At 41.8% G+C, this 16,201-nt stretch overlaps 1 protein-coding gene across 36 annotated transcripts in view; it reads right to left on the bottom strand.

Annotated features, from left to right (window-relative positions):
• Window positions 1-16,201, bottom strand: part of KCNMA1 (potassium calcium-activated channel subfamily M alpha 1) — a 696,669-nt gene that overhangs the window by 284,823 nt on the left and 395,645 nt on the right. The window contains exons 4-5 of one of the 36 annotated variants that reach the window (XM_073240786.1): window positions 6,349-6,413; window positions 5,541-5,632 (exon numbers count right to left, since the gene is read on the bottom strand). The exons of the other annotated variants lie outside the window; for them this stretch is intronic. Coding sequence (XP_073096887.1) covers window positions 5,622-5,632; window positions 6,349-6,413 — 76 coding nt within the window. The 3' untranslated portion in view covers window positions 5,541-5,621. Of the gene's footprint in view, window positions 1-5,540; window positions 5,633-6,348; window positions 6,414-16,201 lie in introns of those variants that run through there. 36 annotated transcript variants of the gene reach the window in all.

The following is a 16,201-nucleotide window of genomic DNA, read 5'->3' as shown; positions in this document are numbered from 1 at the left end:
GCTGCTCCACACTATATTCCCATACCCAAGGGCAACAGTGAGCGGGCCTGATGCTCAAGGACACAATTGAAAAATACACCTCAACAGCACCTCTGATTCACAGAGAACAACACACAAACCACAACAGGTTTTTTCTCTAGTCCTTCTTTCAAAAAAATTAGAAATGATTTAATCATTGCTTCATATCATTCCTTGAGTTCTAGATTTGAGCTGAAATTATAAAGGGAAGTAAATCGTGCTCCTGGTGCTGGCAGTTTTTCCTGTGGCTGCAGGTCACCAATAACATGAACGCACTCTGCTGAGAAGAAGGAGAGGAACAGAAGCAGGGAACTGGGACAGAAGGACACCAGCCCCTGGAAGCCCAGTAGGACCAGAGCGATCAGTCCTTTCCAGCTTACTCCTGATTGCTGTGAGAGTCTGAGGAGAAAAGTCCTGCCTGGTATTCTTAAGTGGCAACAGAACTGTTTATCTGGATCACCTCCAAGGTAAATCCTCCAAGAGCCATTAGTCCATGGACTCACACAGCAGAGACCACAGGGTGGATATTTTAAAGTCCCATCATTTCATTCCTCAAATGGAAACACCCTGCAGAGAAGTTCACTGATCTTATAATAAGAAAATACATAATCCAACAGCAAAAGGTTGGCCATGGCAGTCAGAATTTATCTTCCTCCCAAAGAGACTTTATGTTAATGATCAATGCTCACTGTAGGATGGAGAATGAAATATAAAGTTCTCTTCCTTTTTGTATCAAATAGGAGCATGCCTTGTCTAGATGCATGGAAGCTTCAAGAGCTGGAAGAGAAATCACTTCTTTTAACCACAAAGGAAATTGATTCTGGATCACACACCTAAACGGGGATTGCCATTCTGATGAGGCCCCCATAAGAGTGGGCTTTGTATGGACATACATTGCTAATAGTAAAAAAGAAGTGGAGTTTTAAAAGTAAACTAAGGACACTGGTTCTGATCCTGGTAGTAGAAAACTGGCTTTACCTAATTGTTCTTGTTTAACTAATGACTTCCTAATTAGAAGATACAAAATACTTGGTAAGCTAATGACCTATTCATTCCTTGTCTCCCACAGTCCATGGTTGAAGTGTGATACTAAAACCCTAGGCAACTTTAGTGTTTTGGCCAGGACTCTTGAGACTGGGGCACCCTCAAAGGAACCTCAATAAAGAGCTGCTTCTTGTGGGATAAAAGTTCAGTGCAGGTCAGAGATTGAAATACAAACTCTTGTTTCCTCTTGACCATCAAATAAGCATATCCTCAGTATGTAGAGGTCACTATAGAGGAAAATGAGACTCGCCCAAAGTGGGAAATATCTCTCTTCCTTCATCTGTTTAACAATACGATACCCAATGAAGGCCCTTGATGAGAAGATCTGACCATCCTTCCTAAAGACGGACTTAAGAACTTATTTTTCAAAGCATGAGGCATGCAATAGCTGCCCAGGCCTTTGTTCAAAGGGCAGGGGACTAAGGACAAATTCTCATTTCCAGCAGTTGTTCCTTTGGATGTCTGCATCATCTCCAAGAGGGAAGTAATTGCACTCTCTTCTCAGCCTGGTGCTTTCTGAAATCTGTTTCCTATTCCCTGAGTCTGTGTGTCCAACCCAGTGAAGCTATTTCTCCAGGACAATGGTTTTCAAAACTTAGCATGCATCTGGAGGGCTTCTTAGTACATTGGTGGGTCCCACCAACCAGAGTTTCTGGTTTAGTAGGTCTAGGATGGGGCCCTGAGAATTTCCATTGCTAACAATTTCCCAGATGCTCCTCGGCAGACCCAGTTTTTTGAGAACCACTGCTCCAGAAGAACTTTCTTGCAACCACACACTAATTACAGGTGTTGCTGCTTGATAAGATTCCCATTCAGACCTGAGATCTGGGGGTTGAACAGATATTTTCAGTTTCAGATGTGAACACAGGGGAAAAATGTAAGACCATACAGGAAGTATGACTATGTATGCTTCACTAATAACATTCCTATTAACAGAGAGGGCATGAGGAGCACATTTTTAGTTTAAGATTGAAAGGAAAATTGGTAAAATATAGAGGGGGAGAGGTTATGGAGACCATCATTTATTTAATGATAAAAAGTGTTAAGGAGGAACAAGAACAGCAAACATCCAAGACTTAATAAATAGCTGCCTGAGAAGGGAAGAGATGAGCTGAGGAACAAAACAGCATTTTGTGAAATAATTTCCAACATTTAAATTCTCCTCATTCTTGTGGCTCATCCTTTTTTTAAATTGGATGGAGCCTTCTCAATTCCCACCAGGATTACGGACCCCCAGAGTTCAGGCCCACAGCACTGCAGTCATGAATCAATACAATAAGCTTCATGATTCCAGACTTTTCTCCCAGTCTCACCTCTGCAATGTGGCCAGATTAATTTAATTCAAAGATGTCATTCATCCGCCATCACAGCTCCCTTCTGCCTCTTACATCAACTCTAGGCCTGGCTGTGAAGAACCTGAAACGCCAGCCTCACCACCTCTCCCATTATGTTTTCTACTGTGCTCCAGGCTAAGCTCTTTGCTTCTGTGAGCTTGTGCCTTCATTCTTTCGTGAATGTGCCACATGTATTCCTAATTCTAAATCTATGCTTTTGCTGTGGCCTCTTCAAATGCTCCTTCCTCTTTGTGTTCAAACCTTTGGCAGATTTCAAGGCCAACAGAAATATGCGGCTCAGCAAATTTCTTGGGCCTTCACTGTTATCTCCCATCTCTGAATTTCTACAGCATTAGGAGCAAGGAATTCTAACCTGTCTCATAATGTTGATTCTTACTCAATTAAATATCACCATACCCAGCAATAGTATAGAGTTTATACATACTATTACATTTGGTCCTCACAGCTTGGAAAAAATAGATACTTTGTTATAATCCCTGTTTTGCAGACAGAGAAGCAGAGGCTCAGAAACCTGCCCAAGATCATGTAACTAAGTGGTGAAGGTGGGACAGAGACCCAGTATTCTTTCTGCCATACCACTTTACCCCAGATGAATTGCAACAATCTTAGAGTGGAAAAAGAAGCCTAAGATGTAATATCCGCTATCCAGAGAGCCTGGCATGAAGCTTATGCAAAAACAATGGGAGTTGACAGATTTATGGAGGAGGTAAAACTGCCCTAGGAGAAATGCACATGTTTGTTGGTGATCTGGGAAATTTCAGAAATAGCTGACCTGTCCCACCTGTGCTAATCCTGCTCTGTAATGACTGTATTGTGGGACATTACTAATCCCCAGGAGTCCTTCCTGAGACTCTGAGTGGTAGTGGCATCATGGAGCCTGACCCCATTTGCTGAGGGTAAGTTCCACTGCTTATGGAAGAATAACTCCTAGTTCTCCATCTGCTTAAAGACGGGTGACCCTCAAGATGCCCTAATTTTCCCTCAGTCTCTCATATTCTAGCAGAACAAGAATGAACAAAGTAATGGGTATTTAAATAATTTGAACACTTCTAATTATGGACCAGACAGTTAATAAGTTTTGCATCCATCCTATTCCATCGAAATATAGAAAATGATGGCATCATATAGTCATGGTAGTACAGAACCTATCTGCAACCAAAAGGGAGTAAATCCAAGTGACTGAGGTTTTCCTAGTAATGTCTGGATATAGTGGATAAGCAAAATGCCTCAGGTTTCCTGCACACAAAACAGGAGTAAAGCACCTGGCTCATCAGAATATGAGACCAGGACATGTTAAAAGGGACCCAAGTCTTTGCAGTGGACTCCAAATTAGAAATCATTGTTATTATTCATATAATTTTAGGTCTCAAAAAATATCTTCCAGCTAATAGCAATAGCCATTTAGTGTAAATGGCATGACACTAAGTAATCAGAGAATGCAGTAATCTTTACGGAGACCATTGTCTTCTAATCTGGACAGTATCCCAGGATTGCCTAGGAATTAGACGGATCCAACCTAAAGGTTTTTTATCCTTAGCTTTTCTTAGTGCCCCCATTATAATTACCTTGCAGAGTTATGTACTTGAGAGCTTATCTTTCCAATGTTGGTGATTTAGGTCTTGACAGTAGGTGGGGAATATATTCAGTAAAATGGTAGTATTTATTAGTTTTACCATACAGAAGCAAGACTCTTCTGTTCGCTATCATTATGACTTTATCCCAGAACATCTTGGAGTAGTTATCTTCTAAGAGGTGGTTATCATTGGTGGGTAAGTTTGTGTTTAACCGTTAATCAATTCTAATGATACTAACACCAAAATAGGCCTTTTGTTTTATCTTAAAACACTTCTCCTTAACCTTGCAATGGTTCTAATGTGAATAGAAAACACTTTTGTTACTTGGCAGTATTGATCTATCATGATCCCAAGCCAGCCAGTTAAATGGCTTTGTTGGGAAGTCTTCAGGGTTTGTGTCAATAAGTCTATTCATCTTCCTGCCAGCAGCAGGCTTCTAATTATGCCTCTGCTCAGTTGATAAGATGTGATCCAATAGCCACAAACATATGCCTCACTGGGGTCACATTAAAATGAATTAGAACAAATGGAGAGGTGAAACAGAAACCTGCATTACTCTTTGGAATCCTATGTACTCTGTCATCTTGAGTTTTGAGGGATAAGGGGAATCCTGGAACAACCAGAATGGTAGATTTCAGAGCAATCTTATGGCTCAGGGTGTCTACCTGAATAATTAGTCCTGATAATTACACATCCTTCTCAGAGACAAAGAAAATAACACAAACTGCTGATGGAGAGAATAAAATATGTCAGTTCCTTACACACCGGATTTCTCAATGAAACACACAGATTTGTTTTCATGAAACTCAGATGGTAAAATCCCTATCAGTTTCTTATGGAGTACTTCTAAATGTTCTCAGAAGACTTTAATATCCTATCTGAGTTTGGAATCTCCTTTGTATCTTCATTCCATCTTTTCACCCACTAATGCACCCAAATAAGTAAATCAAAAGAAAATGTGGGCATTGCAAGTTGACTTCAAGAGCAATTAGCAGTTAGGTAGTTTTAGAATCTGATAGAAAAGTTAAAAATCTCAACTCTCTCCCTTACTAGGTGTATAATCATGGGCAAATAATTTGATCTCTCCAAGCCTAGGTTCCCTCACCTGTAAACTGCAGATAAGGATACAAACATCAAAGGCTGTTGTAAGGATGAAATTGGGCAATGGGTAAAGACTATGCTCTGAACATGTGATAGTTATTTTTCAAGCTAAGGTAATAACAACAGTGGTAATAAGAACTGTAGAAGAATGCCAAACAAGGCACTCATGCAAATAACCAAAAAGTGATAGAATCAATTATTTCACACTTATTTTTTTTAATATGTCTAGTTGATTGCCTCCTTATCAGGTGCTGCAGTGTAACTCAAATGCCCAATTGGATGTGCAGAGAACTAACATCTGGTATGATTCTGTGTATTCAACCATTAAAAGTGGGTAATATTAAAAGAGAAACATTGGGAAAATTATATTTTCATGAAAGCAGCTACACGGTCTCATAAATACTAAATAATTAACCAAGATTTCCTCACAGAGAAAGCCAAGAGTCACTTTAATGAATGACCACAGGAGGTGTGTATTCTTCTTTTCCTGGGTCTTCAGCGAAGTGAGAGTTTCATTTGCCTGGTTGGCTTAGCATGGATCTGGAGGGAAGGCAGAGGGAGGAACCATTCATATTTCTTCTAAATATCTCTTCCAATTCTATGTCCATAAGATTATGTATTTCTTCACTGTTGGACTCCTGGAATGATGTCCAAGACAAGCTACCCACTAATACTTGTTTTCTGCAGCTTGTCCACAGACTACAATTATTTCAATCATAGTTGTTACCAGAGTAGAATTAATGTTCATATTTGCCAGCAACTTTTATGTAATAAATCAGTTAAACTACTACATAAAAAGATCTTGCCAAATGAGTACTACACTTCAGTTTTCACTGAACTGCCTGAGAAATCATGACTGACTGGTTCTTATTCTGTCATTTCCATATCTCCACTGACTCTAGCCATCTCTTTTTTTACTAACTCTTATTTCCCTGCTAGAGGGATGTGATGGACTAGATAATCAAACAGCACTTCAAGCATATACACTCACTCACCGATATTACAAAACAGACAGAGTTCCTCAAGGGCAGGCTCAGTGGGCCATGTACAGGTTTGGGTGGTATATGTGGGTGGGCGGACACGGACATGTATCCACAGCTTTCCAGCACAAATCTATGCCCTCTACCCAATCCCAACCTTACTCTGGGACCATCCACAAAATAGGATAGCTTGGGTGAGGAAATTAGAAATAGGGAGAAGGGGGAAGAGAAAAAGTCCCAGGTCCAAATGGAAAGCAAGGAACCCAGACACAATACCTGGCACGGGGAGCAGTGTGTCTAGCCCTGTAGGCATCCTCCTCTCACGCCTATGAGACTTGGACCTGTGGAAGCAAGAATGCGCATTCATCCTACCACCACCTTCGGCCTGCTGGACATTAAATGCTGCCATGCATCTGTTAAGGGACCCATAAATAACTGTCTCTATCTACTAATAACCACATGGCAGCTCCGAGACTGGGGGGATCAATTGCCAGGTGTCACTGTTTCCTAAGGAGAGAGCAACCACAGCATGAAGCCTGGGGCCACAGTTTCAAGGCACTTCCAGCTCAAGCCTCCCCAAATAAAAAGCTCCAGTAATTTCACAAAGAATGCTAGAGGCTCCTAACAAAAATCAAGAGCTTTCTATTTACAAAGACTGGCCAGGTACAGCCAGGTTGAGCAGGTGGGTTAGGATTCCCACAGTATAAGCTTTCAAATCCTTGCGGGACCTCTTAGGGCTGCTACTGGGTTCAGACTTCAGAGTTCTTCTGTTTGAGCCTTCTTCCCCAGAGGCATTTGCCTTGGATTCTCCTAGGCATTCCTTGGTCACCTCACTAGTCTCCTATTCAGCTTATGTCCTATGCCCCCATCCTGTCCTCCTCCCTGGCTTTGGTGTAATCCTGACATACCTGGACAGCCTGACTTTGTCAGTGCCTCCTTACTATGGATCTACCTGCAAGGACTTTAAGTGCAGAGGCCAAACAACTGATTCTACAGCCAGGCCCAGCCTGCTCTGGGTCCAGACTGGCAGTCTTATCAGCTGGGGGTAATGAGGGTGCATGACACAGACACCTTTCCTGTTCTCTTCCATAAACTCCAAATTCTGCCAGCAGCCTGAGAGATCTATTACAGTCTCAACACTTCCATCTTCCAGCCACATCAGGGCCCAAGCACACAGTGGTACAGCATACAGTCCCCTCAATGGTCTCACTTCAAGAGCTAGAATCACAGGGAATTCCAATGCTGATGACCTGCCTGGTACCATTTTGAGAGGCCTGAGGGCATCTGGGAGAAAAAAAATAATTATGTAAAGAAACAGCTGTTTCATTTATCTGCTGTTCCACTTGGAAGAACAGAAAATACTGCCACATAACAAATACACTCACCACCAGGATACCAGCGTTCCAAAGTTAAAAGTTACACATGAACTTGCATGGGAGGCTAAAGGACAATTCTGATAGCTTTTCCTGAGGTTACTGTTTTGTTGAGAACATTTTTTTTGAAGGAGGCATAGAGAAAGACCTGGTATAAGTCTTTCTGACATCTGGCATAGAAAACAAGTATACCTTTATTACACAAGGGAGAAAAATAACTGGCTTAGCTCTGTCTTGGGCCGACAGCAGAGGGGTGGAGGTTTTGTAAGTATTCCTATTTAGGAGTTTTGTTGAGAGCCCAGCAGCCTCACAGCCAAAAAGGAGAGTCTGAGATGTTGCTGATTAAGAGTCATGAGTCTGCTGAGCGCAAAGCCGGAGTCACTCCTTAGGAATGCTATGAGCGACCTGCGCCGTGGAGACCAACACCACACAGAAAACCAGATGGGACAGCTTACCTGTAGGAACAAATTACCATTGTTCACAGGGAAAATGGTAATGACTTGCCAAATCCTATGATTATGCCATCATATCTTCAAGCGTACACTCCTTATTTTCCTTTTAACTACTTGTTATGAAAATAACTTATCTCCTAGAGCATCTCTTTTCTTTTTTTTTTATGATTATTCATTTGATTTTTATACATGATTTATATGTGAATCCCACATTTCTCCCTTATTGTTATTATTATATATTTTTTAATAAAATGCTGAAGTGGTAGGTAGAGAGCATCTCTTTTCTTTCATTATTTTTCTTTCCTGCTTGCTTCTGGTTAGCCCTGAAACCCACTTTTATTGAATTTGTCCTGATCATGCCTTAGAAATAATAGCTCTTCCACCACATCCATGGTGTCCACTTGACTCTTGGATCCAAATTTACTAAGGAATCCATGGCTATTTGGGGTAGTTGCTTCTACTTTGTTTCCTTCTTCTTACTTCTATTGCCATACCTTTGAATTTCTTTAGACTTGTTTTCCCCATCACTGCAAAAATAGCTCTTGGTGGACCCAGGATGCCCCTACGAAGCTGATTTCTAGTGATTTCCTCCTTTGTCTGTGTGAAGGGATCCATTTATCTCCACTCCATGTTGGGTTTCAGAAATCCCTTTATTTTATCCAGAAACACTGTTTTTCTGAGAAAGAGAAATGGGTCCCTTTACTGAAGAACCTCACAGAAGAGAATCTTGTTTCCTTTATCAAACCCAGCGAGGAAGGCCCTGGTAAAGTGAGAGCATTTCAATGTGCTATTCAGGACACCCGTGCCACATGGGTTGCACTTAATTCTATCTAAGCTCCTTTCAGAAATGGAAATGACTTCCGTTCAAAGGACCCTTATACTGGTTACCAAAAGAATGTGTTATGAAATTCTAAGCAAAGTCTATTTCTGTAGGGTGAATAGGATATGAATAATAAAATAGGGAAGAAAAGAAGTATGGGAAGAGCTTCAATTTACTAAATATCCTCCAGATATGTGGTAATCATGATTCATGAGGAAAAATAAAAACAAGACACAAAGCCTTCAGTCTGTGTTGTTGTGACTGCTTAGAGCACATGTTCATCTAGAAGGCTCTGGCAAGCTAGTACTCCCAGGAATTCTCGAGGAACCCTTACTCCTATCCTAGGGTTATCAGAACTTGTGAATGCCCACTTGTCCTCTTCCTCAATTTACAGCCAAGGTATGGTCTAAAATGAAAAACACCTATTTATGTGAAATAACAAAAAAAATCTAGTAAGAAAAGAGATCCTAACAATTATATTCTACAAAAGTCCATTCTGAGAATAAAAGGGAGAAAAAAAAAAAGGAAAAACACATGTTAAAGAAAGAAAAGCCCTAAGACAAAAAATATTTAAGGAGAGAGAATGATCACAGTTAATAATTAGCAATGTAGAATGAAATGCCAACATGCATCAATGAACATGGTATTCCTTATGGTACTAACATTTTATATCTTTTGAAGTTGAATCAGTGGTATTCCAGTTTACACAATAAACTAAGACAAAGGCCAATGATTGCATTTCCCAGGGCATTTTGCTTAACAGGTGTTTTTTCAGTATACATTTAGATACTTACTAGATGTAAGCAAAACCAAACTAGATGAGTGTTCAGAAAGATGTGATACAGTACCATAATACTGGCCACTTTGGGCACATCCATGCACAGTTGGGAATTTGTAGGACTGATCATCCGGTAAGTTACTGCTGTAAAAACTCACACTTGCTTCTAAATTCCTTTTCATTAGCTTTTGCATAGCGTACACCCAAAACCAGATTTCTCTCTTCCCCAGTGTTCTAGTCTTGAGTTTTCAAGAGACAGAGTGGACTTTGTGGGTATCATTGTACAATGGGAACCCACAAGGATGTCCAAAGAGCACCCTAGAGCCCAGCACTTCAGTGTATTGGAATGCTCGCCGCTTCAATTCCATGCATGTGCCCAGTACTCACTACATTCAGGGCTGGGCCCCGGGGAGAAAGCACGCAACATGCATAGGCAGTGCAAGACAAGGATCTGGGTGACCTGGAGGTGACAACCAAAAGGGTGAGCTTGCATCATGCAGTGACAACCACAGCTTGGCCTCAGCTGCCATGCAGAAAAGACCTACATCAAAGAGTCTGCAGTGCGGCTCCTGGGTAAGAGTTGACATGAGAGAGGTGAGTTACTTCAGCAATGAAAGACACGGGCAGAAAAATGTTCAAACCACTATAAAGAGAACACTGTACAGAGCACTGGCATTACACACAAGGAGAGGCAGCTTTGAGGACAAGGAGGGGAGAGACAGAGGGAAGGTGTGGACAGAACTGGTCGTTACTCTGATGAGATGGTTTCTCTGGGCATCCTTTCATATGCATGTCTTTTTAGAATTGCATCAATGAATAACCTCACTAGAGTCTTTAATATCAACCATAATTTTTAAGATGCTTTGAAAATTCAGAAGCAGCAAGGCATTCATTATATAAAGATACACACCATGTTGTCCTGTGGTTACAGTTCATTAGAGAGGCAGAGCTGAGCTGGTTAGGTAAATAAGAGACAGTTAAGTGCCAACACCCTTCACACTTTGGTTACAGAGCTCATGGTGACTTCCAAGCATAACATGGTGTTGAAGAACCCAATGGTCATGAAAACTCTGGAAGGTACAAAGGGAGGTCCCACTACATAACTACAACCCTGAATTTAAACCCACCCCTGAGGGTGGCCATCATTTCTTCATCTCAGCATGCATGGCAGGTCAAAAGTGAGTGTACCGCATATACCTTGACCATTTCACAGAACATTAGTTAAGGTGAGATTCCCCAAAGGTGTTTTTATCACAATCAAATAATCAGCAAAAAAAATAAATAAATAAAATTAAAGTTCTTAAAAGAAAAAAATACTACTGACTCAGCAGGAGCCCTCCAAGCTCCCCTCTGGTACCAAGGCCACAAGGGCTATCTGAGACAAATGCTTTCCCATGAACAGCCTACGTAACATCACATCTGCTTTCTTTCTTCCTCCCCCTTTGCCTCTTGTGATCTCTGACACACTGAACACAACTCAAAGGATGGTGGGGTTGAGCTCACAATTTCTCCCTCCTGGTTCTGGCTGGACCTAGTGGGAGCAAAGTAGACACTCCTCTTAAAATGTTCTCCTGGAGCTCAGCCTTCCCCTCCCCTGCAGGTGTGACTGCAGCCTTGAGGGGGAACTGAGGCCCAGTATGAATGAGCAGGGCACTATCTCAACCCGATATGTTCGGCGAGAGCTGAACACACACCAGGACTTGAGCACCAGGAACATAGGATGAGCGTAGCAGAGCAGGAGCACAGGATTCCTCCCAGCACCACCTGGCTCACACCTCATGATGCAACTGTTTCTGCTCAGTCACAATTGATTCCCATTATTGATTGAAAATTTAAAAGACTTAAGTTGAATGACATGCTTTCAAAAGGATTATAGTTGTGAACGAAAATACAATATTGTATACATTCACTCAACAAATTTCTCCAAGTTTCTTCTTCTGTGATAGGTACTATATTAGTTTTAGGGATATAAAATTCAATCAAATATGGTTCCTGCCGTAAGGTCATTTTCTCTTTAGTAGAGAAGTCTACCCAGATTTTAATTCCTGGAAGTATATATATGTATGCATATATATATATGCAAGAGAGCCTTGCTTCAAAATTCTACCGACTACCCTGGATGACATGGGCATGTTACTTAATGTCTCTGGACGTCAGTTTCCTCGTGTATAAAATGCAAGTAATATCTACCTCCCCAGGTTGTTGAGAGGAATAAATGAGTTAGTAAATGTTAACAGTTTGGTTAGTGGCTGGCACATGGTAAATGCTATGTCAATTTAAGCTATCGTGATCATTAGTACTTAAATGCAGGTAAGAAACAGAGGGCTCTGGAAGCAGAACATGGCCTCTGCCACACTTTTGAAGTAGGTCTTGAGTGATAAGTAGGAATCTGTCAGGGAGAGAAGGCAGGAGACGTACTGGAGTAGAGGCATAAACGTGGGCGGAAACTTAGAGGCACAAGAGGACACCATGCATTCTGGGGACGGAGGGAGGCTCCACATGATGGGAGCCTACCTGTGCCATAGGACTGGCAAGAAATGAGGCCGGGCAGGAGACTCTGTGCCTCGGCAGCATGGCTAGTCTTTATTCTCCAGGGAACAGGCAGCTTAAATACAGGAGAACGATGCCATCATCTTTGGTTTGCAGGAAGCTAACTTTGGTAATGATATGGAGAAGGAACTGGAAGAGGGGAACATGGAGGCAAAGAGGTCAATCAGTCACATTAAATTCCAAAGGAAAAAATGTTGTCTGCGCAAATACTAAGATGAGAACTGTGATGCAGCACAATTCAAGTATCCTACTATCCCGGAAAACTCCCGGAAAACACCCCTTCCAGGGCAGGATGCTGCCAAGAGTTCTTTAGGGAGGGGATTAAGCCCACGGTATCACTGGGGCAGTTTCCTCAACCACGCAAGTACTTTTCCTACCTCAGCCCTCCACCCCTGTTGCAGTCTTCGTGACAAAGTTTTGAAATGATCCACCCCATTAAGCAGCTATTCTCTCTGCTATCTGAAAGCCAGTCTCTAAATTACAGTTAAAATCCACATACACTGGGCACATTTCAGAACTTTGAATGTACACACTAGACACGTACCAGCAATTACAGACAAATTATAAGTGAACACACAGAGGCACATACAATGCTTTCTTTGCCTCTACTTTCCCAGCTCATTTTCCAAAGAACTTGGCTAGCAATGCCACCAAGCCATGATACTCAACTGCCTCTTAAATGTTGACCAAATCCTGTGCATACGTAGGCACCTGTGAGCAGCATGAACTAGTTTTCCTTCAGTTCATGAGGAACCCATTCTTTAGGGGTTTAGACAGCCTCAGATCCCAGAGGGTTGCCTGAGAATACGAGTTCTAGGGAATATAGCTTTTTTTTGGTTGGAGTCCAAACAGCAAGAAGGGAAATGCCATTTTTGATCATGAGCTTTGTCTTCAAAAGCTTTGTCTTCACTACCATGCATGCTTGATGCTCACTTAGCTCAGATTCCAAATAGAAGTATGGGTGGAACTCTGGACTCCCAGCTGATGAAGCAAAAACAGGAACGTTTTGTTCATATACTGCTGTGACCATGTGGCCATACTTCCTTGGTGGGTTTTCATGTGTTCCAAATCCATTCTAATTCGGAGTTTCCATAATGCCAGGACAAGAGTACAAATGCTGACATGGGGGAGAAATGAACCCTCTTACACTTGGACTCGTGAAGAAGAAAGCACGATGAACTGAATTCATAGTAGGAACATAGACTGATATTCTCTAAAGTGACCGCTACTGAGCTGTGAGCAGACACTCCAGGAGATGGGCAGGCAGCAGGCAGGCAGCTGTGGGGCAGCTACGGGCGCATGGCCTCATCCCAAAGGAGAGTGCGATAGGTCTTAACTAAAGCTGAAAAGAAGCCATCCAAACCAGGTGGCTGTTATCTCTGCTGAAAGAAGGAAAGGGCAAGATTGTTTGTCTGGTTAGAGTGCAAATGACTCTCAGCTACCTAATGCCTCTCCCCTTCTCTCCCAACTGATTAAAAGATGGGTACCCAACAAAGCAGCTTTCCCCCTTCCATTCTCCCAGTAGGTGAACAAACATTACATGCACAGGACCCCGAAGAGGTGACACAGGAAAGTAGCATCAGGGCCTCATCACCTTCCCCAGGTCGCTCTCCTGGACCTTAAAGGATGGAAACCAAATGGGCAATGACAAGTGAAAGAGCTCCTGTCCCTGTCCCCAGCATCTTTCCCAGCAGCTCAGTAAGTAGGTGTGTTTCAGCTGCTCCTACCAAAACCTGTGCTCCTGCTAAGAAACAGTGCTGTGTGCGCCTCCACACATATGCATCGGGGTGAGAGCTCAGGTGAGTGTAACACAGGAAGAACAGCTTTTCAGTAGACAGCAAGCTGACAGTGTCATCAACAGAACTGACCAAGGTTCGAGGATATTTTTATTTGAAGAGGCGATAAAGAGAAACAGGGGGTTTAGAAATCTGTACACTGTTTTTAAAAGTAGTCAACAAAAGATTGTTTTTAGCTGACTGTAAGCCTTAATCTAAGTCACTGTGACATTAACACCATTTTACAATTCATTAATATGACCTTATACAAATTTTAGTGTCTATTTTTCTATTTGTTTATTGCTGTCTTAAAAATGTAGTTTCTCGCAAGGGAGTTTCTTTGTGTTGATGGAAGAGTTCTACATTATGACTGGGGAGAAAAAAACTTAAATCTACCTGTGATAAGATGTCCTCAAACTATACAGAATGAAACTCTGAAAAGAAAAACCAAAAAATGTCTGTAACTGAGTAGAATATTGTGCCAAGGTCGATTTCCTGACTTTGACCATGTAGTATGGCTATCCAAAATACAAAAATCCAAAAGCGTTATCACTGGGAGAAAGGAACAGAATGTTGTTTTTGCAACTTCTTGTGACTCTTAAACTATTTCAAAATTAAGTTACAACCACAAAATCATCAGTTCATTTTCCTGCATGGTTTTACCTTAGTCAGGTGTCAAGCTAATTATTCTATTTGTGGTGATATGAGCCTCAAAAAATATAGAAACTGATTTCTTCCAAAAGCATTTATTTGGCACCTGTTCTCTGTATAGTACTTTGATTCCAAAAGGTACAAAAGTGGTAGAAGATAGACTGGAAATACGAACAATATTAACTACCTTGCTCCATTTCTCGGAGGAACACTGTTTGAACACACGGAGGAACCAGAGGTGTCGTTTAGCCACCTATGCAAATTCTCATAGACAGTCTCTCAAGACAGAAACTGCTGTCAATAAATGCAGGGCATTAAGGTGATAAGGAAGCTCCTGGAATTAACCCACACTAATCTCCTCAGGTTAAGCAGAGGTCAGGTAACAAGCTGGGTTGAATGATGCTACTGATGTTATAATGACCTTGCCACTCAACAGAAAGCTGGTCCTGGACTAAGCTATCTTTCAGCTTGTCTTTTCAGCCTCTCTTTCCCTTCCCAGAGCTCAGTGTTCCTCATACTAAGGAGCCAATCACTGATACCTCCTTGATTAAGATACAAGGTGATACTGAGAAATATTTTGATTTTTAAAAAAACAACCAGAAAGTCCTCAAGAATTAATTTATAATTGTAGAATTTCAGGTAATCTGTTTGGAGAGAGATATTTTGGAGTATAGCAGTCTTTGTAACAACCCCGCCAAGGCACCCAAAGGTGGCCATCCACTCTACCTACTAAAATAATGCTTGTCCTAAGCAATTCTATTGGAAATAAAGTCAAGGCCAAAATTAGGTGGTAAAGAGAGATCCTTAGAATGCCCAAGAGCATGCCAATTGTTTTGTTGTTCTGAGAAGCTCCCTCTCCTAGAAACAAAAGAAAAATGGAGAAATGTGCAAAGAATAAAATCTCCTGGAATTGAAGCCTCACGAATGAATATCCAGGAAGAGCCAGTTTGATCCTTCCTGAAATAGGAGATGTGACACTGCTGTCAACCTAACGCTGTTACTACCTGCAGGTGGCTTGGGCTTATAAAGAGTCTGAAACTTTGACTTTTGTCTCACCATTTAAGGGGTAAACAACTAGAACAGCTCAAACTGGCAGCAAATGAGTTATTCAAACCACTCCCTGAAGAGCTGGGGAACTCCTACAACAAAGAACAGCAATAATTTTTTTTAGGAATTGCTTATAACCAGTGGAAGACAGAAGGGTCACAGAAATATCTGGCACCCATGAGAATGAACATCAAGAATCAATGAGCTTCTGAACTCCCCTTTCTGTTTCACACCCATGCTTTCCCCTAGAAACCTCTTACTCATTCACCTTTGAACATGAAGCTCAGTGGTAGCTTCCTCCAGGAAGCCTTCCCTGATCCCCCCCTCCCCTGAAGGTAACAAGTCCTTTTCTGGGTTTTCCTTGTCTTCATGGATGCATCTATTGTGGCAGTCATCGCTCAGGCAGTGGCCATTTGTTTGTTCATCTCTCTCCCTTCTCTCCTGGACTGTGTGCTCCCTAAGGGGAGGGGCTTTTATTGTGTGTGTCTGTGTTCCCACTAGGAAACGGGAAGAGCAGGTAAATTAAAAGATGGAGGGAGGAAATGAAGGATCCGGAGAAAACAGATTATAATCCAACAGCACCAAGATGAGGGGCCAAGTTTCCTAGAGAAATCCATCTTCCAACATGACTTCAAGTGGCCCCAGGACTCTATAGAGATTGAGAACTTAAATCCTTTGACAAT

The sequence above is a fragment of the Manis javanica genome, chromosome 7 (genome assembly GCF_040802235.1).
Source record: "Manis javanica isolate MJ-LG chromosome 7, MJ_LKY, whole genome shotgun sequence".
Taxonomy (NCBI): domain Eukaryota; kingdom Metazoa; phylum Chordata; class Mammalia; order Pholidota; family Manidae; genus Manis; species Manis javanica.
The sequence above is the reverse complement of the archived record's forward strand: the minus strand, read 5'-3'. Positions and strand labels throughout refer to the sequence as shown.